The sequence below is a fragment of the Brachionichthys hirsutus genome, chromosome 14 (genome assembly GCF_040956055.1).
Source record: "Brachionichthys hirsutus isolate HB-005 chromosome 14, CSIRO-AGI_Bhir_v1, whole genome shotgun sequence".
Taxonomy (NCBI): Eukaryota; Metazoa; Chordata; class Actinopteri; order Lophiiformes; family Brachionichthyidae; genus Brachionichthys; species Brachionichthys hirsutus.
This window is the reverse complement of record NC_090910.1, coordinates 7386856-7414133: the sequence shown is the minus strand read 5'-3', so window position 1 is coordinate 7414133 and position 27278 is coordinate 7386856. Positions and strand designations below refer to the sequence as shown.

Below are 27278 nucleotides of genomic sequence, written 5' to 3'. Positions count from 1 at the left end.
TCCTAACTAAAATACAGTTAAATTTTAGAATTACCATTTTGTGTTACAACAATGAAAACGCCTGATTTTAAGACGATATTTCTAATTACCACTCATTTTTTGTTCTTTGATATCCGTTTCTAACACAAAGTCGAATTACCAAAAGACACGCGGACCCTCTTACCTAATGCTACTTCATTTTACGCATGTTTGAATGTAGTAAAATACAAAATAATGAATAGAAACATTGACATGAAAGCTTGTTTTGACCGGTCGAGTTCATTGACCCAGATTGCGACATCAGCGGCGCCGTGGCTTAGTTGGTTAAAGCGCCTGTCTAGTAAACAGGAGATCCTGGGTTCGATTCCCAGCGGTGCCTTTTAGGGAGCCAACGCAATCGTTAATGTATAAATGCAAACATATATATAAGCTACATTCATAAATTGAACACATATTCCGTTGTTATCCATTGTCAATCCCCACAACTCCAAATAAGCGTTATGTGAATGTAAAGGCTTGGAAACAAAATCAAAGAGAAGATAAGAAAAAAACAGACACGCCTACCTACTAAATATTTATACAATTTTCATTCATTAAATTGTATTTACACTCACATTGGTCCACTACCGTTGCCATATATGCTGTTTACCTTCATCACTCCATCACTTAGTAATGGCGCCACTCCATGGCCACTCCAGTGTTCACTTGTGCGACCGTGCTGCAGCAGACTTTGCTCTCTCTTCATAAAGTTCAAAGGCAGCAAAGCAAGTCGTTGACATTTTGTAGTCATTTTTAAAATCGGTTTTGTTTATGCAATTTTGAAAAGCAACCACAGTAATATCGAGGAGTAAATATAGAAATGGCACAAGGAAACTATATACTGCATACACTTTAAGGTATTGACAAAATATTTGCACCCGAGGTGAGTCCTCTTGAAGCAAGTCTGAAGCAGAAATGCAGTGGACCACCAGGTGAAGATCTTTCCTGGTCCTGGATGGGTTTGTCCATCGCAAAAGAGACGACATCAGCCCAAAGGACAAGGCCAGAGCTCAACTGGCTAAACTAAATGAGTAAAATTACATTCATCAGCACGAGTAGTGAGATTAGTCGCACAAGGTGCTGCAGTTGCAAATGGCACTTGTCATGTTTCAGCACACAGTAAGTCTGAACCTGTCAAATATGAATTTACAGCAAAATGAGGTGAATTTGATTAGTGTCAATTTAATATTCAAAATGTTGGCCGTCTGGATTTTATTGAAGCCGTTTTAATAGAATGTCACTTATTTGTGCATCCATAATTGATTTTTTCCCCCAATAAAATATGATTCCAGACTTTTGGATATGGAGGAACAAAACATTCAGCTCGTTAGAATGCATGACATTTAAGATGTGCCTTGTAAACCCGATGAGGAATTCATTAACTTTATCGTAAAATCAGAGTCCACATATTTTGACTCACCAACAGTTTAATGGTGTCTTTGATACATCAGATTGAACATTTTTAGGAAATGATAAATAGCAACATGCCACGCAGTTCAGACATTATGCTCAAACCAGAACAGAAATCTTGCGTTCCGAAAGGTCTTCAGTCCTCGCACTCTCCAGGGGCTCGGATGTCATCAATCTTTAAGATCATCTTGACAACCTGAGTGGCCAGCAGTATCTGCTGCTTCTTGCCAATCAGAGTCTCGACCACATGCTGCTGCTTCATGTCTGTAGGAGCAGGAAAAAGTCAACATCGCACCGTCATGCTTTGACCCTGAATAGCGGTGCCGAGTCGGGTCGGGTCCTTACCGTTGGTGTTGTTGTGCAGACAGTCGATACCGAGGAACGGGTTGGACTCTCTGACTTGTCTGGCTCTGACCTCTGTCATGGTCTGGATAGGATTCAGCCCACTGTTCTCCGCCAGGGCCATTGGGATCACCTCCAAGGCATCAGCGAACGACCTCATGGCGTACTGCTCCAGTGATGGACACTAGAAAGATGGGAGGAACCAAGATCGTCAAAGCAGCGTTCTAAAAGTGTAAGAAACACATCAACTGTAATTGTGCACAATTTAGAAGGTGGGTTTTAGTCTTCCTCACCTTGTCTGCAGCTTGGTTGACGGCCAGAGCACACGCAATTTCTGAAGCGCCTCCTCCATACACGACCCGGTTGTCTTTGACCAGATTGCGTATCACACAGAGAGCATCATGGAGCGCGCGCTTGGCCTCTTCGATGATCTGATGAAATGGATACAAGAAAAAAGCTGAACATTCACAAATGGTGTAAGATGAATAGGAATCCAGAGTAAATCATATTTGGAGCTACCATTTTGTTGCCTCCACGGATGAAAATGGTCACAGCCCTGGTATTTTTGCACTCCTGGATAACCAGCATGTGATCCTTCGTGGTTCCGAAGGAGATTTCCTTCACTACACCAGCTGTGCCAAGCTTCTCGGGCGTTAACTCGCAGAACCGTGGCACAATGCGACCTCCTGTGGCAATGGCAATCAACTGCAGGGAAAATAAATGTTACTTGGTAAAACAAAAAAATCACACTTTAGAATTTCTTCTCGTCAGTGCCTTCTAGCCATTTCCCGTGAACGACACTGATGGAAGTGAGAATTAGTTCTCTCAAGTCTCACCTCAATCTCCGGCCCTCCAACCCAGCGTATGGCAGGAAGCTCGTTCTGCAGGAGGAGGTGGTTGGCTTCATCGTCAAAGCCCCACTGGCAGATTGCCAAGTTAGCGCCATTGCTTTTGACCTGAAAGCAGGATAGCAGTTCTAACATGAGCAACCAGTGTGGATGGGAAGAATTCAGGCTTTAGTTACTCCCGATGCTGCAGCACTGCACCTGCTGGATCATCTCCTCAAACTTCTCCTTTTCATATTTCTGGAGAGATTTATAGTCCTCCACAGAGGTCACATCCAACTTATGTTTAGTCTTGGGCTTTGGGGGCTCAAATGGGCAAGTGAGGATGGCAATTTTAACATCTTTCAGGACCTGATTGGTGACAAAGACATAATTCATTATTAAGCTTTAGTGTTTGGCTGCAAAGGTACAAAACAATCAGCAGTATCTACTAGCCAGCAATTCTAAACTACCTCCCGAATTTAGCGCTTCGCTATTAAAACATTTTCCCCATGCTTATGGAGATACATGTTGAGGGAGTGCATTTAGTAGCTACACTTGTAACTTTGCTTTTAATTCAATAAACAAGTCTTTGATCATATCTATAATAAAGAAATGAAAAAAAACACTGGGATATTTTGGGATAGCTCTATCGACGGAAGTTACACCAACACATTTTATTTGCCCTTCTACATCGTCCACTATTTGATTCTATGCGACCAAAGACAGGAGTGACGGTGCCTTGTTTATACCTTAGGCATTTGAGGGTGGCTGAACTCCTTGTCAACTATGACTCCCTTGATCAGCTGCGTGTCTTCAAGCTTGCCTCCCACTTTGCCCTCCATCTTAATCAGCTCAAAGTCAACATCTTTCCTTTCCATGTCAGCCACAGTGAGGATGGCGTTCACTGCAATCTCAGCCATCTGTCTGTGACACCGGTTGATACTGGAAAAATGACAGTAAAAACAAGATGTCAATAGAATCATGACTATTGAATCCAATACAAAGAGGTAACTAGTATTCACAGTTTCCTGTAATGAACAATTATAACAAAATCCAGGCGTACATTTTGGATCCCAGTGTCGTCATAGCAGTCTCAATGAGCGGTTCTGTGTTGCTGGGATCACAGATGAGGGTTTCTGCAATCTTATCCAGCTGTACAATGGCTGCGCGTGCAGCCTGGTCATAGCCATCGGAGATCCTGATTGGATGGATTCCGCGGTCCAGCAGCTGCTCAGCCTGCTCAAGCAGAGCTCCAGCCAACACTGAGAAGTAAAAGCACGGTCAGACGATCGCAACAATGCCAGATCAATACCTCCATCCAATCGGATATTCTGCTGGTGCCAAACATGGTACACAAAGCTAATTAGCATATTCCAAACACACACTGGTACGTTCCAACTTGATTATGAAACATCCTCAATGCATCAGTGACCATTAGATGAATACTGTATGTATATATATATTGTAAAACACAAAAAATGTAGTTCTCCACAGTAACTTGGTTAAATGACAACAGCATGGTTGGCGTATCTTTTTCATCATGCTGTGATCATCAGTGGGTTAAACGCTACACATGATAATCAAAGTGGAGTTTACAGCTAATCAAACCGAACCTAGCCCCCCCCCCCCCCCCCCCTCCTCGTTTCCCGTACCAACAACTCCAGTTGTTCCATCACCAATCTCATCATCTTGGGACTTTGAGAGCTCCACCATAAGTTTAGCAATCTGGTGGTCCACATCCATCATGCTGAGAATAGTGGCGCCATCATTGGTTACAGTCACTTCTCCATCCCTGTCAACCATCATCTTGTCAAGACCTGAACACAAAAATGAATATCCAGGGCCGTCTTACAATGCGGATCATGTTAGTCGAATGGAACCGCACTGGTTTCCACTTACCGTTCGGTCCCAACGATGTTTTAAGTGTTGACGCAACCGCCTTGGCTGCCATAATATGAGACTGCAAAAAACAGACATTTTTTTAAACTCACATTTTAAGCAAGATATAGTTCGGAATATCCATACAAAATGAAGTGAAAGCTTCTTTACAAAAGCAGGGGTTTATCTTCTAAATAATGTGCATCCATACAAGACCGTGTCCGGGAGAAGACTTGAGTAGCTAGCAACACCCTCCGGCTGGGCGGAGAGCACATGGGCCCTGATGCTAGCGTAGCTCACCATTTGTTTCACGGTGTCGACTAAACATTGTACATTTCATAGTCGGCGCAGCTGGATGCTTAATGTATCATTGTTATATGCAAATGAACACGGTGAACTCTTTGTGTAGGTTTGTTCTTTGTCGTGCAAATGATTACAATTTAGAAAGTTGCTAATCATCGTGACACGCTAGCTAGCTCATTGTACCTTCAACGCGTCAATCCCCGACAGCCGAGTCTTCTTGTCCTGGTCTTTTATGATGATGAAAGGCCTCCCATACTCATCAAACGCCAGCGTTCCCAGAGCCGACATATTGACTAATGTTCTAAGATACCTAATAGGTGTCCAACGGATAAAATTATGAACTTTTGTGATGGAAACCTTGATTTAGGCTAAGACGCAAGCCGCACGGGTCTGCCGGCGACTTCTGGAAGGAACCACGAGCGGGGAGGGCAGAACCAAGTAGCTTCAATATGTGTTGTTAATTATTTAACATTATTTCATCCAGAATAACAGCCCATAATTAAGTTAAATGTTAAACCCTTCAAAAATAATTACGATGATTTCATACACGATATGTTAATGGTAGAAATGAAAAGGCAATTTATTTTCTATACAGTGGTATCTTCCGATCACGTTCGAGCTCAGTATCTGCCGTAGTGTCGCGGGAGTTCAAGTGCTTTTGTGGTTTAACGACTACTTCACACTCCAATCCCATAGGTGGCGACAATGCTCCTAAGAACTAGTTGTGAACCATCAGTAAAACCGGTTTACTGAGCGAAACCCCTATAGACGAGGAAGAAGACGAAACAGAGTTATGGTCTTATGACAGACGCATTCCACGAGGAACGCTGGGCGTATTTCAGCTGTTTTGATAAGGTAGAAAATGTATTTTATGTTAGCAACATGTCTCCAGTGTCTCAGATTTGCATTGTAATTTAGTATAAGTATTTACTTAATACTATTTAGCAAAAAACGTGGAATTCTTCTATAGCTGTTGTTTTTAAGGAATTTTAATTAGACTAAGATATTAAAAGTTAAATAAGATGTTGAAGCATCAAGATTTGATATACCCGGATGTGCCATATACCATATGGTGGACTTATTACCTATTAAAACTTGCAGTCTGTAGGTAAACTGAGTGTATAGATTCGATAAATTAGATAGATACAATATAGATTCTGCTGATTTAGTGTAGCCCCGTTTACGGTCTTCAGTGTGTTAAGTTTACAATTACAGTATTTAGAATAGAATAGAAAAAGGTCTTTATTGTCATTACAGTTGTCGAATTTCCCCACTGGCATCAATAAAGTATTCTGATCCTGAAATTGCAAAGCCCTCCACTCAGTGCAAACCGATTGGAGGACTTTGTTAAAAATAAATGCTTTATTTATGATAACCATTTATTGGGACTGCTTATTGCTGTAGGGTATAAACTATTCCTGAATTCCTGAATCTGTTTGTCCATGGTCTGATAGATCTGTACTGCCTGCTTGACGGTAACAGATCAAACAATGTGTGTCCTTGGTGATTTGTATTTATTTTTGCTTTCTGGAGACAGTGGGAAGTATGTAGTTCCTCCAGTGTATGGAGAGTGCAGCTACTGACCTCCTGAAGTGACTTCCTCTGAGCCATTGTGCAGCTGGTGTAACACACACACACACACATGCAGTACACAAGATACTTTCTTCTGATCTTTTTTCCTTATTTTTTTCTTATCACTGTAGCATGCCCTGTGAAACGAAGCCTCGGTTTGTGGTTCTGTATGGCTCCCAGAAGGGCCAAGCTCAGTCTTTAGCAGAAGGGGTAGCTGAAGTGGCAGAGGAACATGGACTGGTTGCTGAACTCAGCTGTTTGGACCAAAATGAAAATGTAAAAGTTGCACATTATTTGCTTGTTTGAAGCAGAGCCATTTAAACCCGCATGCATATATGATGACACACAATAAAGCATCAATATAATCTTAATTACTAATTTACTAATGATTCTGTACATATTATTATAATCACTCAAATTGGTCTGTGGCAATACAAGTCAATGATTTATCGTGCAACTGGTTCCAGTACAATTTGGAGAAGGAGAATGCCCCAGTGGTCTTCATCGTGTCTACTACTGGAGATGGGGAACCACCAGACAATGCCCTCCGATTTGTAAAGTGCATCAAGAGGAAAGCTCTCTCCGGTGACCACTATAAAGACCTTACTTATGCACTCTTAGGTAAGTTCTGTCATCGAGGTCTGATGTCAATTTAGGACACTTCATTTTCAAAATATATTTATCCAGATTTTTGCACTCTAAAGGCTTTGCACAGCATTTGTTTTCTGAACGGTGTGAGAGTTTCCTTTGTTTTCTTCCATGTGATCCAGCTTTGGGAGACACAAATTATGCAAATTTCTGCAACTGTGGAAAGACAATTGAGAAATATCTAGAGGAACTTGGAGGCAAACAGTTCTATGCAACTGGATATGCAGATGATGGGGTGGGGTAAGTTCCACAGAGAAATATCAATACAGCCTTCCGTCTTTGAGAGTATAGCTTGTAAGTTACCCGCTCTCCTATTCATTGCACTTCTGCTTCTCTCCAGGCTGGAAATCGTTGTCGACCCCTGGCTTGATGGAATTTGGGATGCAATCAAAGGCTCGTTATCAACAATTAATTCTCAAAGGACTGATTGCTTGAAAGAAGAAGCAGGAAATTCACCAAATGAAACTCCAGACTCATCCATAGCAGACATCCAACTAAGCCCCTTAACTATCACCGACTCCCAGAACTGTGAGCCAGTCAGTGAATCTAAAGAAGCACGCTCTAATTTTGCATCTCTTACCTCAGTTTCTGCTACACAAACTGCTCCCGCTGATCTCAGGCCAGCTTCTCCTGCTGGGAGTCTTGGGTTAGCGTTCCAGGCTGCCGGTAGCGTTTCTACATTAAGACAGGATGCACCGATTGTGGATGATGGGCATGTCACACCAGTGGCCTCATTGACGCGCTCCCTACCGCCGCTGTCGGAATCCTCTCTTAATATTCCCGCTCTGCCTCCTTCCTACCTGGAAGTTTCTCTCCAAGAGGTGGACGCGGTGGAACAGGTGATTACCGCTGCTGCGTTTAAAACCTGTCTTTGCTTATTCACCTCTTATCTTCTTCATGTCGGTTTTTTCTCAGACTTTTGGACCACTAAACAAAGAGACTCTTCACGAGGTTCCCATTTCTAAGGCGGTTCAGATGACCAAAGGAGATTCTGTCAAGACGGCCCTTCTCTTAGAGCTGGACATCTCTGTGAGTTTTGATTTAATTCTATTTTTCTCAGTCTTTTCTCAACCTGCATTTCACTTAAGGAAGATTTTCAGTTTCATCAATTCATTGTAGCGCCCCGCTGTCTTCTTTAGGCTTACCCGGCGATGATGGCCTACCAGCCTGGGGATTCATTTGATGTGTTTTGCCCAAACGGAGCCACCGAAGTGGAAGACGTCATCCGACAATTGGGCCTTTGTGACCAGAGTAACCACAGCGTGCACATTGCTCTACGTAAAGACACTAAAAAAAGAGGTATAGCGTGCCTGTCAAATAATATGCAGGCGTGCTCTTGAAAACGACATTGGGCCAGTATTTTTCATTTTTTTTACAGTTATGTGACGTCGCTAACATGCTTATATTCTCATAATGAAATCAAATGTTCTTCCTCGGTGCTAGGTGCCCAGTTGCCATTGTACATTCCCCAGGACATTTCTCTGCTGTTCCTGCTCACATGGTGTCTGGAGATCCGAAGTGTTCCTAAGAAGGTGCTGTGTTTGTCTAAATTGCTTTGCCTAGGTGATTTTTTTTTCTTTTTTCTTCTTGAATGTACCTCAAACTTGATGGTTTCCTCAAATGGTTGGTTCCAGTGTTGGAAATGAAATCCTTTCATTTTCCTGTGGCAGGAGCTTCATCAGTGGTTCACACAGCGCGTACAGCTCGGTGGAATAATCATTATAAAGCATCTTACAGTTTGGTTCTAAACATCTATAAAGAGAAAGCTGGGAGTAATTACTCCAGATTTTGACAGATTTTGTGCTGTCTATCCAAAATGAATTTGATAATGTGATAAAAAAAAAAAAATATGTATGTAAAATATTGTAATTCTATCAGCTACCTTTATTTGATTTCCCTGCTTTAAAAGACAATCTTTAGTTTTCTTCTCTATTAAACTCCTCCACAGAAATTCCCTGTTTCAGGTCAAACTGTTGCGGCAGATTTACGAGGCAGCAAGCATTTTATTTTACACCTTTCTGTGTCATCCCTGCAGTTAATCTGTTTTTTTTTCCAAAGCATTTAACGCACAATAATCTTTACACACCTCAATATTTAGGGTAGTAAAACATAATCACTTCAACCTGTTAAATCTTGTGATGCCCCGTAGTAAACACAAACAGCATCACGTAGAGGAAGGGATACAAGTCTTGGCTTTTGCTTTTCCATTGAGGCAATTATTAAAGTTACTACTGATGCTGTGGTGGATACAGACAGTAAAAGTCACAGTGCCGTCCATATGTTGGGGATCATAAATATCGTAGTACAGTGAAATACATGACAACTATTTACATTTTTAAACTATAATGAGTCACTAAACTTATACTGAGCACTTGGGGGATGACGAATATTCAGAAGTTGTGATTACTGCATCAACGTGATTAATGGTTGCCGAAGAAAGTAAAATTGCTCAGGAGTTGCATTTCAATATTTCTTCATGATCCTCTTTAAATCCTCTAATTTACATCCCATCCTCCGAATAGATTAACGGTTGAACAGCCGCTTTGCCTTCTAATCTAACAACGCGACGGGCCGCGTTGATCGATTGCACTAATTTTGTTTGAAGATTAAAATAATGCGTCTTCGTCACTTCTCATTTCTAACTTGCATTGAAAAGCAATTATAAACTGGAACGCTAATTTCACAAAGGTGAAATATGCATAATAAAATGGTTCTGCAAAAGGGTGTGAGGTCCAGATGGGCCTATAAAAATGATCCGGGTCTACATCTAAATCTAAGTCCGGTTTCTGTCCACGTCAGGCGTTCCTCCGGGCCCTGGTGGAGCACACGGGCGACGGTGTGCAGAAGAGGAGACTGCAGGAGCTCTGCAGTAAACAAGGCAGTGCAGACTACAACCTGTATGTGAGAGACCCAGGTCTCAGTGTTGGGGAGCTCCTTACAGCCTTCCCCTCCTGCTCGCCGCCTCTCAGCATTCTCATAGGTGACTCGCCTCACTCATTCACTTCAAACGTCCTTTTTAATTATTGCTTTTGTATAAAAGCCTTTTTAGATAAAGTATACACTAGTTTACAGACAAAAAAAACGCCCACCCTGAAACACAACATCTGATGAAAGTAAACATAAAAAAAAGTCATATTTATATTTTAATTGGTGCTTGTGCCAAATAGGTGCATTTTATGCATTTATACAAAGTCTAATGAGAAAACAGACCATTATTCTGGCATATTTTAAGATGTTTTTCCAGTTGGTTTATAAATGAGCATGTTTTTGTAAATGCAGACTTTCATTTAGCCTGAGGTAATTTGGGAACTGACATGACTTTTGGATTTAGAACTCAGTTACACTAAGTGTCAGTGAAATAAATAACTTCAAAATGATAAATCTCACCTTTTAAAAAGACTCAAAATTGTAGTTTAGTCTCTCTTGTCAGACAGATGTGTGTGTGTGTGTGTGTGTGTGTGTATATATATATATATTCCATCCTGTAGGGGTCACTGTAGCACCAGTGAAACCCGCCTCGGCAGCCCTGATTTTGTCAGTTTATTTAATTTAATCAAATGGTCAGACAGTCTACGTCACAGACTTCCCCAAAGTAACAACAGTCATTTATTTCCTCATCATTTTTAAATAAATCTCTGCCCAATATGGGTTTTGTGTCGCTTTTTGTAACTATAATGGCACCCTTGTTGCTGCAAGTCAATACATATTTTATTAATTCCCCTCCTGCTAACTATATTAATGATCTTTACTGCCATCAGAGATGTTTTTTCCTACTAAGATTTGAACCTTCGAGCCAATTCTTAGTAGAAAAGTCACATTTTCTCTCAGCTCATTTTGGTATTTGGCGAAATCTAATAAGCTTTGGCTTAAACTTACCAGACAGTGAAATTAGTTGACTATAGCATTTACATGCAAGTTGACTTGTCCTCTAAACAGCTGTGTCACAGCTCCTGGCCTACCCCAGCGAGTTATTTTTGGTACTTGCCAACCACAGCACCTTTTTTTTTCTGTGGTGAACTGATGCAGAAATTGGGAGTTGGGACAATCATGCCCTCATGAAAAATGTGGTTTAGGAGGCCCTTCAGGGGGGCACCAGCTGTTCTTAGAGGGGGGGGGGGGGGGGCAGGGGCAGGCTGACTGTTTTGTGGTGAGCCACTGAGATTTGCAAGGACATGAACATGCAGGGTCAATTTTGCTCATGGGTTAACGGTCAACTCTGACTCAATGTGCGATGGCTAAAAGGAGCCATTGCCTTTTTAGCGCTGTTCTTGGTTCATTACCCTGACGGAAGGGAAGCCGTTTGCCGATCATAGCCGAGGCAGTTATTCTCCCTAACAATAAATAAGGAGGGGGGGGGGGGTGTGTGCCTGTGCTCAGACATCATTGGCAATGTGCAGACAGGGTCTAAAAATAATTGCTGGGTATAAAACATTGGGGGTCATATCCTTAGAATGCTGCCCAGCAACTAAAACAAACTAGGAAAAAAGAGAAGTACAGTGAATCAGTCCCATTGATCCCACTCTCTTTAAAGTATGAAATGTAAAATAAGAAGCAATGAATGTGCAAATCACACGCGACTCCCTCTTTTTCTTCATTTAAGAAATACTGAAATGCCACGGAAACTGAACCTCAATGCCTGTTACTCAGAAGTATTTGAAATTAGCATTTGTAGGCTGTTCAGTAAAAAGAAAAAAAGCCTTCTCAAGGAGATCTGCTCTTAATGCTTTAATGCTCGCAGCTACCCTAATCCTCCAATATTTTCATCTGTAGGCAAATAAGCTATCCGAATATCTTAAGAAGTAGACTTTTTCTGTTCAGTCGCATTGTCAGCTCATTTTTCCCCACTAAAATGGAGCCGCTGCGTATAAATTACTGTGCAGAGAGACTGGTGAGATGGGATAGATTATATTGTTGTGCAGTGTGATCGATGATACCCCTGAAAATGATCATTCCTGAAAACATATCAGGGACCCTGGGAAATACATATTCTAAGACTTGCCCTCTAGAACTCCCTCACTGCAACCAAAAAAAAAAGAAAATCTTTGTACCCAGAGATTTTTAAAGTGATATATCCGCTGTATCCACTGGCAGAATCATCATCATGGGGCAGCGATGTGAGATGACGGATTTATCCTCCTCCGTCTCGGACATATGCTGTCACTCTGTGATATAAAGGCAGGAACCTGAGCGCCGTGCGGCTGCAGAGATTGTGTCAGCGTAGCTCACACGCGATCTGTCGGAGAAATGTGTGTCTCCGCAGATGGAAAGGATCGCTATAGACATCCAGGAAAGCTGGCGGTTTCTTAATGCTTTCTAATGGGAAGAGTGAATTCCACTGCATTGCAGTGAATTAATTAATTCTCAGGATGTGATTTAAAAGTTTGCGAGAATTGTGAGTTGCATGTGCTATACAGAAATATTGAGTATTACGGAGGCGGATATGTAAATTTGGCTTTCCTTGCAAATTTGTCTGCCTTCCAGTCTAAACTTCATTTCAGGAATCTCATATCTAACTTTGCAGTGAGTATTTAATGCATAGCAATATTAGAGATGTGTTAGTTGATTGGCTCATGAGTACAGTAGCCCATTATCCAGATCACTTTTACATGATAATAAGCTCTAAATATTTAGTAAGACACCGTGCATGTCCTCAAGTTTAGAATGAAGATTGGGTGCATCATTTAATTATTTCTCTAATGTTAATGTGTGCAGATTGCTCTCCTAAAATATTGGGCTCATGTTTTTGTTAATAACCTTTCACTTTTTACTTGTGAATTCATCAGCATGAACACCCCCCCCCCCCCCCCCAACACACACACACACAAACCAACCCTCGGCTCAAAGAGATGAAGTGTGCGTCAGAGTGTGAAGCTGTCCCTCTAACACCCTGAGCTCTTTAGATGTCTGATAAATCCAGAAAGAGAGGAGAGCGCCGATCTCGTCCAGCTGTTTGTCTTTTTCAAGCGATTTAGCAGAAAGATGTGATATCGTTGGGGCTCAGCTGGTGCATATGGCGCCGCTTTACTTTTCCAAGGCCATCTATCACTGAGTGAAATGTAAGGGAGTACGTACCAAGCATATCACACACTCAGTTTGCCCACATCTCGTAGTTCGTGGCGGTCTCGGTGTAGCGAACACTAGATCTGCGGGGGGGGGGGGGGGGGGGGGGTTGACTGCTTGCAAGTTTTCCTGATTTCTCTGACACATCCTCAACGAGAGCAACGCACTACATATTATTCAAAAGAGGGCACCTTCATGCCTGCCATTGAAAATAAGGTCTGCATTAGCAATCTGTTTCCTACTGGCTCCACATCTGGACACTTGGGATTCCATAACCCTGACTTTGTAATTTCATGAATATAGAAGTGTGTCCTAGAAACACGGCTGCAGCCTGGGTGGGGTTGGCTAAGGACAGATTGGTAGGTAGGCCGTCTTCATGAACAAAATGACTTGCACTTATTTTGTCTGCTGTCTGTCGCGGGTGTCTGTAACATCTTCTCACTGATGCAGCAGGATGATTGACAGCTGCGCTTGTCTTTCAGAGCACTTGCCAAAGCTGCAGCCCAGGCCTTATTCAGCAGCCAGGTAAGGTGACGGAAAACTAAGACTGCTATTGTCGTTGTTTTTTTTGCGCCACACCAAATTGCGCTCTTTTCTCCTCATTCTTATCAGGGATGCACAATACCCCCCCCCCCCCCCATCTCATTTGTAACAATGTAATTATTGTCAAGACGTTTTGCCACAAGGAAGAGGGATTTCATTCCTTCTTCATTATGTACGTCTTAGATATAGATTAAAAAGAAATAGCGGCATCAAACAAAACAATAATGACAATCAACACTTGCACTGAATATGCTCGTCTCGAAGTTCTTAAACAAATAGTTTTTGAGCTACGTTGTTTTTTTATATATATAATTGATGCATATGATATATAATTAATCAGTGCAGATTCAGAACATTAATATAATTTTTCCTTTGATATCATGAAGAAAAGTCAGCTTTTTGCCCATATTTTTGCCAAACCTAAAACTCTCATTGGAAATCTCTTGTTGATATGCTGTTGGGTTTCTGTTCATTTAGTTCTACCAGACAAATAAATTGAGTTTGTGTGATTTCATATACACAATGTGCGCTGTAAGCTGGTCGACGACACACGGCTTTCTGAAGGAGATGAGCTATTTAATACAAATCCCTTCGAATGATCTCACAGGGAAGCTCAGCGAATAACGCCATTTACATTTTTGGAGGCATTTAGAAATTATAAAAAAAATATATAATAAGGAATTTTAGTTTAATTTACTGCAGTTATGATTTGTATTTGTTGATGCCATTCCGTAGGATTCTCGATGATGGTTAAAAATGTGCACGACTGGAATATTGTGCAGACTTAAGACAGCTGTGCTTGCTTTAAATAGACCCAAGTGTTTCCTCTGTTTTGCTTCACTTAGGCAAGCCATTGATTTGCTCTTCCCATTAAGCTGCTACCCATTAGGTTTACTTTAAGCTCACATGCAGCATCAACATCTAACATCCAACTGCCCTGCTCCTCTCATCAGTCCCCCTCTTAGCTGTTGTGAGTGTGAGCGTGCACATTTGTGTAGAGAGCACGAGAGATGGTGTGTGCAGCTAATCAGAGACATTAGAGGCCTACATTATTGATGCTGTGGTCAATAGAGGTCCCTAGCGGCCCGCGGGAATCGCAGAGTGAAGGATGCGAGAGCGTGAGAGTTCCTCAGCTGACACCGGACTGAAATGGAGAGGTGAGGGAGGCAGCGGCATCACAGCATGAGATTTTGTTTTGTGATTGTGTTGATATAGGTACCAGCTAGTTACAAAAGTCTGAGCTCACCCTCTATAATCAGTGGCAGTTCAAATTCAGGGATACATGGTTGAAGATTTAACTTAAACAAGGTGGAGAAATAGTTGAAATAATTCTTCAGTGCTTACATTTAGAGTCACTGAACTAATAAGCTCAATGTAAAGATGAGTGGTCGGAATACCTAAGTGGGGACAGCACATATAGGGGTAAAATAACTTGCATGTATTATATGATAAACACTATGAAAGATGAAATCATTATCTTATATTAATGGATAAATGAATGCAATAGTAAACTTAGTTATTATTGGCTGAAATATCTTTCCTCTCTCCAGGTAGTAAATAATACAGATGGAGGCGGGGCCAGATGACCTAAACATTGATCATTAAATGTTATGAAAAGATGTATCAATTCCCATTTTGTAAAACCATCCAGTTTTAAATCTCTGTGGAAAGAAGACATTTAGAGCACGGTGGCTGCTGTTTTGCTGTCTGGTTGGGAACCAGTGGCCTAGAACTGACAGGCATGTTGGGGGGGGGGGGGGGCTGGCCTTCGCGTACTGCAGAAAGATAAGTTCAGCCTGATCTCTCTGCAATGCCTGCACCGCAGAACAATGTGTGTGTAAAATAAAATGTCTGGGTGTGATTGCTATTTTCACAAGTTGTTTAGTAACTTAAAGTTTTATTTTCTAAATGGTTCTGCCTTCACATTTCACAACCTCCGTCTATAGCTGCTGTCTCAGGCACCCGGGAAAGCTGCATTTTGTCTTCAACATAGTAGAGTTCCCAGCATGCTCTGGGCGGCCTGCGGGGAGGCGAGGCCTGTGCACCGGGTGGCTCTCTGACCTCATCAACCCTGCCGCGGTTTGTCCAGGCAATGCTGAATCCTCAGGCGCTGTAGCTCGGCCAAAGGTAATGACTGCTGGAGATATGCTGTCAGTCAATGACAACTTGTGTAATGTTGTTTTGTTTTTAATTTTATTGTGTATGTTATTGTTTTATTGTCGGGTGTATTCACTTGAACCAGTACATTTCAAGCCTCGGTGAGTTTCTTTTTTTACATTCACTTTTTTGCCATTGCTCAGATTTGTTTTATTGGATTGAAAAATGATGATCGGTAATGCGTTTTACAATTGTACCTTTTACAAAGGCAACCCCCACATATAGTGTGAAGAGTGTGCTGCAGAAAGTAAGGCCATTGCTCGCTATTAGTGATAGAGGGTGAATCGCTGCAGAGTGCCCTGGTCACCAGTCGCAGGATTATACTCGAGCGCTACCGGGACCTCTGCAGATGATGACAAGCAGCATCCAGGAATAGCAACTCGGTGTCGGGATAGGCAGATCTGGATGGCGTTGCTGTACAACCTATTTTGCAATTCAAGTCAAACGGTGTGTGAAACACCGGGCCGACGCGATCCCCACGTCACCCGGGGATCATTGCAGGGCCAGCTTGAATTCCTGCCACGCCTTCCTGTCCCAAGCACTTCTTGTCTTTGTTTTATTTGGATGAAGATGCCATTAGAGCCGAGCTCCTCTTCTCCTTCAGATTGTTAAAATTGAAGAGACTCTTCTGTAAAACAAAGCAGGAAAGGAGCAAAAACACCAAAAAAGGGTCTCCTTGAAACTGCAAAACTCCCAGCATCACGGATTCCGGCTGTTTTCAGCCCATGTTTCAGGCGTCTGTGGAAACTCACATGTGATGTGTGTGACACTAAAACAGATCACGTTTTAAGCCTGTTGTGATGAATTAAAGAATTAAGTTACGCAAATTAAGTTAAAGCAAGCAAATCCCTTCTACCACAGACTCTGTGGATTACTGTGGAGCTCTTGAGCTTTTCTATTACTGTGTTTTAGAATATCAAGTCGATCAATTAATAGATTGGTAATCCCACAGAGGCTTGCCAGCATGGCTGTACCTACTCTCATCTTTATACATGCTTGCTTAATGCCCTTTAACCATAGATCCATGTACGGCCGAGATCCAGCTGCTCTTTCCGGCCTCCCTCTGACCCGTCGGCGCCCCTCCTGATGGTCGGACCAGGCACGGGAGTCGCTCCCTTCATTGGCTTCCTGCAGCAAAGGTGCGGCACATCTGAAAATACATTCTATTATTTTGTTTTGCCCTGTAAGAACATTGAGATTCAGGAAGTGTATCCCCAGAGAGGATGCCTTTCATCTAGCCAATGCTCTTGTGCAATAGTTATAAACATTCTGCACCCACTAATTAGTATTTAAAATAATTTGTCAGCGTTAAGTGCATGCGATGAGACCCTTGCTCGCGGCCACCAGAGTCGAGTGTCACACACCTCTGATGAAGCGTAATTCATTTAGCAGCGAGGGAATATTTCAGACGCTGCAATCGTCTCACACGGAACAAACAAATCCCCTCCTCTGTTCCTGAATGGAGCCTGTGATGAAGGATTTGGAGTCGAAGAAGCTCATGCGGTCCGGTCGGTGGTCGCTACCCTGCGTCGTTGCATTGGATCTCTTGTGTTAGTGTTGATATTGTTCTGAGGTTCTGATTGGACGGCTAATTTCACGATTGCAGCTCAATCTGTCAGGGAGAATTAATGAGATGGAAGCATCTCCATCCAGGCCTGCATGCTGAAACCAGACCCACAGCCCCCGCTACGACTTGCTCCAAAGCGGAGTCAATCTTTTTAGTCGGCGGGACACGTCTAACTCAGAGGGCGGCTTTGTGTAAATGAGGTTGTGCCCCAGTCAACTCCAATTGTCTCTAAATCCTCCGGACGCGTGCTCTGTTGAGGGGGCGGGGGTGGCATCTGAGGGCGACTGCTCTGAGAAGTGACTCCGCATCTGCCGCAGTGATGGAGGAGGCTGCAGCAGATTCAGAAGGGAAAATGCTGCTCTTTGCCTTTAGGGTGCAGGTGGACACGTTTTTCAGGCTAACTTTGTTACAGCTCTCCTGTTCTTAATGCTCAAGGTTGGGCCAGAGGGATGTTCCGGTGGAAGGCAGGGATATGAACCCATCAGTCTTACTTTGATCTTTGCAGTGGAACACTGGCCTCTAACATCTGAAACTACAGAAGTTGACGTTTGCGTGTTTTCCTAATGGCGTGTCATTGCAGATATGATTTTCAGTAGAAGCCAAACAGCCTTGATTTATTTCGTCAGGCTTTATCCGTAACGCAATAACCACACAAACCGTCATGGCGGGTTCAGCGGTGGATTTCTTTTATTACATTTCAAACATTGGTTTTTTTCCCCTCCTCTCAAGAGACTGTTCGCCGTTTTAGAGCATAAACTCCTAAATGAATTCATCATCTCAACTGTCTCCTCCGTCTCTTCTCCCACGCTGCGTCCTCTCATCTTCTCCCCTGCCGGCTGAGGATTGTAAAAACCGTTCATGGTGTGCGTTATACAGAATCTAACACGGAGACGGCGAACAAAGCCACGGCAGCTGACGCCGCGCTCTGATCGGAGATGACAATCACCTGTCTGTCGACGGGACACCGCATTCTGCCTGGAATCCTAAGACGGGGTCCTGTTAGCGAGAAAAAGACACAGGGACATTTCTATCGTCCCGCTCCACTCCATCTGTTAACCGATGCCTGTTTTCAAAAGTACTTTGTATCAGTTTGTATTGCTGGTAGCAACTAGGAAAGTCTTTAAAGGTCATCTAGGCTCACTTTGTAGTGCCTGGAGATTTTAATAAGCCCCCCCCCCCACAGTAGTCCAGTATTGATTGCTGCGAATGCGTGGAAGGATGTTATGGAGCGATTTCCTGTGTCTCTCTCTATGTAGCTGGGAGCAGTGACAGTTAAACAAATGTTGTTCTTATACTGAGTGCTTAGCTTTAATCTCCTTAACAGCTCTAACAAGCTTTTCTTCAGCCCCCCCCACCCCCCCCCCCCCCCCAAGTTTAATATTTTGTCTTGCCGGTAGGTGTACTTCACACATTCAGTATTACACTGTTTACCAAAGTTTGTGTGCACAAATACCGAGCCTCCATGAATCGGTCCAACCAGACAGCTGATCCCAAAAACAAGAACGTCTTTTCTCCTCCGCATCGTGCGGTATTATGAAAACAATTGTAATTTCAGGGATAATTTCAGTGATTACGCCTCAAGCGGTTGTTGTGTTTTAGCTTCTTTTTTTTCCTGATCTTGTCGTATTTCTATGCTTAAAAAGACGCTCAGCATCTGTCGCATTGAGCTGCAAAGCAAATGGATGAAAGATAAGTCACGATTGGGCGTCTTCACCTCGGCTTTCCACGCAGCTCCCACCGCCTGCTGATCCACCTGAATGGCGCTGAAAGGCAACCACTTCTGATTTTGATGCTCTGTAGATGCTGACTTCCCCCCCCACCCCTGGGATTGTGTTGCAGGCTGTTATAGTGCGGGGATGCGGCGTGATGTGATTAGTATTCAGCGTAAGGCGCCAGTGTGGTCTACTCAGAATGGAATCCAGGTTTTCATATTGGTATTGATCCCTCCAGGGCAGGCAGTGCGAGAGGATGGAGACGAGCCGGCTAAAATGAGTTTACTTGAGGCTCATCCAGGATGCTAATGGATGGAGCGGAGCGTTTGGGCCAAGCCATCTTTGACCATTCGGTCGCTGTGACTCCTTCATGGACCGAAGTTAAATATTTACTCGTCCAAGGGATTTTCATTTATTGGTCAACTGGAAGTTTACTTCACGAGGATGCTTCTTCACACTTAAAGTATTGATTTTGTGTTTTCCCACCAAGGCTGATTGCTCGCAGCTGCAACACATGAATCAGTCAGCTGTTTGTTATTTAAAAGATGGAATAAATACACTAATCCTTAAGTGGAACAGGAGAGCAGTTTTTGTGTTTAGTTTTGCCTGTAAAGTATTTGAATATATAGTGAAACATGCTTGCAGGAGGCTTTAATTAAGTTGCGGGTCATTTTCAGTCACTCTGTTCACGTTGACGCTGCTTCTATGAAGAGCTGGCTGCCCTTTTAATTTGGTGACTTCTAGAAAACGGCAGGATCCGGTGTGTGTGTGTGTGTGTGTGTGTGCGTGTGCGGGTGTGTGTGTGTGTGTGAATATCAGCGTTTAAGCAGCGCCTTATCCTCAGAGCGCAGCATCAAGCCACAAAGGCCTCCGTCTCATCGGTGCAATCCTCAGCCGGACTCTTCAATACCTTTCTCCCCTCTCTCATCTCACCCCCCTCTCCCTCAAGACCGGTGGGGGGGGGGGGGGGGGGGGGGGTAACCGGTAATTCACGGCTCTCCAGAGAGTCGACCGACTGATGGCATCTTGAAAGGTTGGGGGTGGGGGGTGGGTGGGGGTCAACTGTTGTTAACCGGGACAGAGCTGTCACCTTTACAGCAGGTGCGCGGCACAGATATCGGCCTCCTCAGCGCAAGCTCGGTTTCGCTGTGTTGCTATCGCTTGCAAAGGACTCTGGGAACTTTGCTAGACTTCTGAGCTACAAGAGAATCACATTTGCAGGAGGAGGAATTCTTCTTTCCAGACACACGGACACACACACACACACACACACCCAGCTTCATTTTCACTGACTGATTGTAGCGATGAGAGCTATCCCTCTGTTTGGGTGAAATGTACTATCATAGTATCCTTGCTGCAGTGCGCACAGTTGTCTTTTGGCATTTGTAGCACCCAGCGTACTGCCGTCGCAGATAGTGTTTGATGAGTTTGCTATTCTCCTTTAGCCTCCGCTCGTGAGGACAGACCCCCTCTCCTCCATCTGGCCGGGTCAGGTGTTAATACTGATTGACTACTAACACCCGTTGTCTGGCTTTCAGAGAGAAGCAGAGGCAGGAGAGCCCCGAGGCTACGTTTGGCGAGACCTGGCTGTTCTTCGGCTGTCGCCACAGAGACCGGGACTACCTGTTCAGGTAATCTACGCGTCGGCCTCTCAGCTCGGAGCCCCCCCCCCCCTGCATTCATATATTCACACGATGCATACATTCATTCACCTCTTGTCAGATATTCTGTCCCGCATTCCATTCTTTATGCCGCCACTGCATATTCCATGCATGAAAATGTGAGTCGCATATTCTCGCCGTCTGCTGCCGCGATGCGGGGGTGGGACGCGTAAGCCTTGTGCACACCATAATAAGCATTCAGCTCAAGGCTGTATTCTAAGATGCTCTTTTGTATGTGAAGAAAACCAACCTACTTGTAAGCTTGTTTCATAAAGGTTAGGCTGCACATTTCTTAGCCAAGGATAAAATACTACTCATTTTTATTTTGGCTCACATTAGGATGGATGCAAATGTTTCTGGCTAAACAGGAACTAGGCGATCTAATAAATTCCATTTATCTTGCTTTGTTAAAAGGGTGTGGAGCAGCTGATCGACATTCATCTCATTGATTAGGCCCCAGTTTGTTTTGATCGCACCGCTGTGGGGCAATGCTTCACTCAGTATTTTGGTAAATACACTGTACATAAATCTTGTTGTTGTTTTTTCTTGTTTATTGAATGCATTGTAAACCGACACCAACCTCTGAGTAGCTTTTTTCAAACGACTTTGATTTTACTCCCCCCCCGGCTGCACGTTAGTGCATCCGTCCTTGTCAGTGTGCAGTACTCTGTGGTGCACCGATCAGGATTGGGTGGGAATAGATTAGCATCTTTAATCAGACAAGACTAGATTACTAGTCCCCCTTTGTTTCCACTCTCCCTTATAGTCACATGTCACCTCACTGCCGGGTAGTCGTTGGTGTTTCCTCACAGTGTGGGCTCCTCTGATGAACACCCCTGCAGGGCTTGACCAAAGTAATTAGTCTTTTTTTTTTCACCAGCTACCTGTGAAGAGTTGTGCTCCATTTAAATAGGAGAGCAGAGTGAACGAGAGAAAGAGCAACATTGCTGCGGGTGCCGGGCCTCTTGCATTCATCTCTGTTGAGATTCCTGTGAAAGCAAATGTAGTTTGATGTCTGGCGTCGCCTCGGAATGCAGAGAGCCGCATTGCATAGTATGTAGCATTTTTCAATGCCGCCGATTTCTGAGGAAAAGTTCATCTAAGGTTGTTGTAAGTACCGCAGGGTTTGAACGCGCATGAATATGGCATGCACCTTTTATGCTTATAAATAAAAGAAAAGGCCAAAGCAGGATGAGACCAATCCTGATGCTCCGAGTTTTCCCTCCAGCAAACAAACAAACAAAAAAATGAAAGTGCAGCTTGTCAATCAGCCGCTGTACGTAATCAGCTTGCTTGTCAGGTTAAGCTTGCCCCCCCCCCCCCACCATCCTTTTGATTTCTTTGATTTCTCATTGTCAAACAATTTAATTTTGGGGGGGGGGAATCAACTGGAAGGCCCGCAGGGTTCATGTTCAGCGTTTTTGCCACAGGCTATGTGTATGAACCCAGCGGGGGTGGGGGGGGGGGGGGGGGTTCTAGCAGGTGGTGGTGAGCTTTGGAAGCAAAACACGGTTGCATTTTTCTTTCTGCACACATATAGCTATCAGTCTATGCTAATTCAGAAGTCAAGCAAAGAGGGGTTGCTTCTAATGACTGAAGGTCGGGTGGTAAACGGGAGAAGCAGCCTTTCCGGATAGTTTCTAGAGAACACATACGATGCTTTCCCTTTTCACAATATTGTGGCTGAGAGTTATTGAAAAATCTCACATTTTACTTGAGAGGTTACTTCAAAATGCAAAATGCAGTGACCTCTGAAGGGAAGACGTTCACCCATGATCGCGGAGTCACGGCTCTGTGGGTGTTTCTCCATGCTCCGTCTGCCTACACCCTGCGAGACGCTCCGAGCCACACGAAGGCCTTCCTCCCACCCTGCCGACGTCTTTCCTTCCCTCGCACCGTAGGCCCTGTGAAAACAGAGTACTTGGCAAGCAGACCACAGGGTGTGTGTGTGGTGGGAGTGGGGGGGGGGGGGGGCAGTTATTGTTTAAAAAAATGCTAATAGCACTCAACCTTGCTTATGAAATCAATTGTTTTTGCACTTCTCCTGTTTAATGAGGTATGTTGGTTGTCTGGCGCAGTGTTACTCTGACCTTTCGCCCATGTTTCTTTGCCTGTATGAAATGTTCTGGGGGGGGGGGGCGCTTCTCTGTCTTGTTGGGGCGTGAGGCTTTTGTTAATTATCTTACAGGAGTGTAGGATGTTAAAGGATCAATGGCCAGCAAAGGAACACTGAGTGGTGGAAGTAATAGGCTTAAATATCCTACACGCATTTCCCAGTATTTAATAGAAATGTTGTGTTGTTGTCTTCACTTTTGCATCTTTTCTCTACATTAGCAACTCCCCGATTCAGGATTTGGAAAGGCACGACGCAGCAGGAAGTTTGCCTTTATAATGAGTGTTTGTTTCACAGTGAATGTTTGAATGTGTTTCTGTCTAGGGAGGAGTTGGAGGGCTTCGTGTCCAGCGGTACTTTGAGCCACCTCGAGGTGTGTTTCTCCAGAGACGACCAGCTGGAGGAGGGGACTGCTGCTACGCCGCGGAGTAGATACGTCCAGCACAACCTGCTCCTTCACAGCCAGCGCATCGCTGGCATCCTGCTGAAACACAACGGCTTCCTGTACGTCTGCGGGTAAGGCCGATCACGATTTATTCTATGTCTTTGACTGCACAGCCCTTTCCCTACACTGAAGAGAATTCATTCTCAATTGACTTACCTGGTTAAATAAAGGTTAAATAATTTTTTTGTAGAGTTTGTTGTATTTATGGCATGTACATTATATTCACCCCTATCATTATTTCTGTCAGTGCAAAGAGACTCCCGGGAATAAAAGAAAATCAACATTTGCATAGCTTAATATAACCCTTTGGTGTTTCTCCACTAATTTTAGATTTCAGTAACTTGTCTTTAAAATATAAGGACTGTGTGAGTGAAAAAAAAAGTTGATGAATAACATCCTGCAGCAGCAAAAATCAAAATGTCAGCAATTCCCTTACAGGATGGGCTTGGTACTGCGACAAGTCTAAAACATGCTGCTTATTTGAATGCCCCATTTCTACATTCATATTCTTTCTCTCGCCAGCGATGCTAAGAACATGGCTAAAGACGTGAATGATACTGTGACGGAGATAATCAAAACGGAGCTTCAGGTGAACCAGTTTGATGCCATGAAGAGGATTGCAGAGCTGAGAGACCAGAAACGCTACTTACAGGACATTTGGGGTTGACGGCGGGTGACGGGATGAGGACTCTTTAGCAAACACACACAAAAAAAACCCACACAGCACGTTTACCTGCAGCCTCTACAGCTGAGCGGAGTCGGTATACACCAACAAGTGCTATCATGATGGAATGCACCATGCTGACCTGGGGGATATCGGTTCACTACATCATCTTGGGCTTTGCTGTTTGAACAGAAGTGACCTTTCGGGGCAGCGGCGTTGAAGATTGGCCCTTGCAGTGTGAAAATGCTTTTAGTGTAGATGAGCCTGCCGCCTTCGTCCTGCTTGGAGAAAGAGCATTTACTTCTTCGGCCGTGATGGAGTGATGTTGATGAAACTGGGAGTGGGGAGTGGGATATCGCTCCAACCTAGATGGAAACAACACGGCAATCTGCAGCTGTTAAACAACACACACACACGCGCACACACACACACACACACACACACACGCGCACAGACGCACAGTGAATTGGATTGGTTATCGTTGCTAAAACGATTTTATGTTGACTATTTTTCACTTCTGTATGTTGTAATTTACTGATGCATCTGCTTTATAATGGTTTTTGGGGGCTATCGGGTGGTTTATGTCACTTTTATAAAACTATTTAAATAAGATCATTATTTAAATTGAGTTATTTGACAGGTTGCTCATAGCTGAGGGTTTGAAATGAAATGAAATTAAAAAATAGGCCTATTTACTCTCATCTCAGACATTATCATCTTATTAAAAGTTACATCCTTTATTGGCGATAAGGAATCCAGATTTTAAAATGTGATCGTAAAGTACCGTATTTTTAGAAACTAATTCCTCGAATCTACAGACGGTTAGCCACTCATCATTACATGGTGTTAAGTGTGCACTTGTGGCATGAATCTCAGTGATGATGCTGAGTGTTAGGCACCATTAATGGAAATCAAATATCTCAAACTGTGAATAAACCAAACACAACTGTGCCTTGTGTGATCAGGAATAAAAACACATTTGAACACAAACCATTTATAGTCTGCTTTTCATTTCCTGCGTGCATGCCAATGACCATACCCACATGTATTAGAAGCATGTGTGTGTGTGTGTGTGTGTGTGTGAGAACAAGGGCTGACCGAAGTTTTCTTGACATGTTTCAGAGGTAATGGAAATCATTCTGTGATGGATTGGGATTGATTGTTTTATTTAAATGTAGAGATAATTTGATTGCTCAAGGTGACTTTGGTCAGAAGATGAAGGCATACTCAGCTAATTGAGGGCTCTTTACAATGAGCTTCTTAGCGCGGTGGAGAACCCTGGAGAGAGGCTTCTCAGAATTAAATCTTCCAACGGCAGTCTTTTTTTATCCCTTCTCTTGGAGGGAGGGGAGGAGAAAGAAAAACATGTTTACAATCTCAGACCCTTGCACCATAGATGACACCCTGTACGCTACATTTTTGAGCCTAGTAAAATATTCACTGGAACAATACAATCCCTGATGGTGAATAATTGCTTTAATACAGTGCCGTTGTAGGCAGAGCTCGTCTATGCCCAAGCGGAGTCTCATGTCTGTGTCCTGGTGCTTCTCCAAGTAAGGACTAGAGAACAAAATCAGAATAATGATGATGTTACCCCACCAATCTGTCTCACACACACATGCATGCATTAATGATACACAAACGCCATTAAATGCAAAATGGCATTTTGTCGGCGAAGTGACAACTTGCATGCAGGAGAAAAGTTTCATTAACAGTGAATATTTTAGAACTGCTCTTATTTACCTTTTGAATCTAGGATCCCAGTAATGGCGTAGAGAAGCTGCCGGTCACCCTGTCCGGGACCACCAGGGACGAATGAAGTTTTAAATTATGTCTTCGTAATTAGGTTCACAGTGGCATCGTCCCACAGCGAAGGTAAAGACTGCCGTGCAGAGATGGTCAGGTATAAATCAGCGCTTGAGGTCAATGTGACCGCAGAGGAGCGCCTCCGTGATAGATGCTCCTTGTTAGGAATGGCTTAAATGAAGCAGAAAGATGTGTGCTGAAGTTAATGACTGTTATTACGGAAGAGTCGAGAGAGCCAAGTGAGGAGATGCAATTTGTATCAACGAGGTGAGATATGTTACCCGCCTAACGTTCAGCCTCTTGGTGCTGAAAGTACAAGTGGCGATGATGAGGAGAAGAACCGGAACCTCCGACGCTCTTCTTCCCGAGCCCTGCGAAGGGAGTCTGCCTTAATTAGTCAAGTGACAGTATGTACAATGGATTTGGCTCAGGGCTGCAGATACGGCCGCATTTCAGAACAAGGAATAAACAGCAAGTAGAAACCAGCTTACAACAAACTGCAGCAGAGATTTCAGTCTGAACACGCTGTGTGTTGGGGGTGGCGAGGCAGGGGGTGAGAGGGGAGTACGCATCTCTGATACAGCGTACTACAGAGGTGCTCTTCAATAATGTGTGAACGTTTTTCTCAGATATGCAGTTAACAAGATGGAAGTTATTAACACATTCAACTTTATAAACGTCTCTCTTTCTTCAAGACATTCATTCATTCTCCTCTTTCTGGTTTAATTGTGAAATCTAAAAATTATGTTTTTATTTTGCACTTAGTTGTAGACCTCATTTGAATTTTTTTTTAAAATGAAAATAAGTAAATGTACATTCCAAATTGTCAAATGCAACAAATATTTCATGAAACGTTGCCATTCACGTTGGTGAATGAATGTGTGGTGCCAGGCAGTGTCTCTACTATTGAATCACCCCAGGTAGGAGATCCTGAGTATTTTGTCCATGCTACAAAATATTTGGCTGAGTTTTCATAACATTTGACCTAATTAAGACGTTCACCAATGAAAAACTGCAGCAGAATTCATCCTTCTGTTGCACAGCTGCTGCAATAGATTCCTGATCCTGCAGTGTCTGTTGGAAAAATGATGTTTCATTCAGTCTGAAAGCTGTGCTTCTATCGAGGTGGCAAACAGTCCTCTGGTATAAATACAGTCAGCAGACAGCCTCCCGTCCAAGTCCTGCCGTCTTCACCTTCCTTCACTTTATCATGATAAAGGACGTCGCCACTCTGTCTCTGCTGTTTTCTGCCTGCAGTCAATGACCCATGAATGCCAACTCAGCTTTTCCGTGTGGCATCGACAACACACCCTCAAAACGCAAACACACACAGACACACACTCAGAGGAAGCGTCAGTCTGCTTTCCTGTCCCAGCTGTGCACATTTAAACTGCAGCATCTGTCTCAGGAGTTCTGCAGGAAAATATGTTTTCCTTAAAATAAATGGATGCAGGTCTTCTCTTGAGTTTCCTGCTTTTCCCAGCGAATGCCAATGTTGCACTGGGATCTGTTTATCGATAAAACACAAGCAATATTACAATATTCTGAGCAA

General features: G+C 43.4%; 2 protein-coding genes and 1 non-coding gene across 4 annotated transcripts; 2 read left to right on the top strand and 1 right to left on the bottom strand.

The window, feature by feature from the left end:
- The first annotated feature begins 284 nt into the window (after positions 1 to 284).
- trnat-agu (transfer RNA threonine (anticodon AGU)) lies at positions 285 to 358 on the top strand. The gene has a single exon. It is a non-coding gene; the product is annotated as a tRNA-Thr (tRNA).
- Positions 359 to 1427: 1069 nt separating this feature from the next.
- On the bottom strand, positions 1428 to 5171 carry cct5 (chaperonin containing TCP1, subunit 5 (epsilon)). Its single transcript, XM_068747905.1, has 11 exons — positions 4962 to 5171; positions 4497 to 4557; positions 4250 to 4414; positions 3661 to 3859; positions 3347 to 3539; positions 2817 to 2966; positions 2607 to 2726; positions 2290 to 2475; positions 2064 to 2201; positions 1774 to 1954; positions 1428 to 1692 (listed from the first exon to the last, which is right to left on the bottom strand). The coding sequence occupies exons 1-11, from the start codon at positions 5064 to 5066 to the stop codon at positions 1565 to 1567; spliced, it is 1626 nt and encodes a 541-aa protein (XP_068604006.1). The 5' UTR covers positions 5067 to 5171; the 3' UTR covers positions 1428 to 1564.
- A 1311-nt stretch (positions 5172 to 6482) lies between these two features.
- Positions 6483 to 24225, top strand: mtrr (5-methyltetrahydrofolate-homocysteine methyltransferase reductase). Of its 2 annotated transcripts, XM_068747925.1 has the most exons (15): positions 6483 to 6626; positions 6818 to 6971; positions 7121 to 7238; positions 7339 to 7538; positions 7623 to 7837; positions 7914 to 8027; positions 8138 to 8297; positions 8442 to 8530; positions 9798 to 9978; positions 13541 to 13583; positions 15548 to 15728; positions 16779 to 16897; positions 20576 to 20668; positions 23136 to 23327; positions 23779 to 24225. In XM_068747925.1, exons 1-15 carry the CDS (start codon positions 6483 to 6485, stop codon positions 23921 to 23923), a joined length of 2148 nt encoding a protein of 715 aa, XP_068604026.1. In that variant the 3' UTR covers positions 23924 to 24225. The 2 variants fall into 2 exon arrangements, with proteins under 2 accessions (XP_068604026.1, XP_068604025.1); XM_068747924.1 differs by having other exon boundaries at positions 7339 to 7837.
- The last annotated feature ends 3053 nt before the right edge of the window (positions 24226 to 27278 follow it).

Excerpts from the sequence above, each read along its gene's own strand:
- cct5 (XM_068747905.1), bottom strand. The coding sequence starts at position 5,066 with ATGTCGGCTCTGGGAACGCTGGCGTTTGATGAGTATGGGAGGCCTTTC. Across the intron at positions 3,540-3,660 it reads ACGACACTGGGATCCAAAAT|TATCAACCGGTGTCACAGAC; the intron begins GTACGCCTGGAT and ends TCATTTTTCCAG. Across the intron at positions 2,727-2,816 it reads TTGAGGAGATGATCCAGCAG|GTCAAAAGCAATGGCGCTAA; the intron begins GTGCAGTGCTGC and ends TCCTGCTTTCAG.
- mtrr (XM_068747924.1), top strand. The coding sequence starts at position 6,483 with ATGCCCTGTGAAACGAAGCCTCGGTTTGTGGTTCTGTATGGCTCCCAG. Across the intron at positions 7,838-7,913 it reads AGGTGGACGCGGTGGAACAG|ACTTTTGGACCACTAAACAA; the intron begins GTGATTACCGCT and ends GTTTTTTCTCAG. Across the intron at positions 13,584-15,547 it reads AGGCCTTATTCAGCAGCCAG|CTGCTGTCTCAGGCACCCGG; the intron begins GTAAGGTGACGG and ends CTCCGTCTATAG.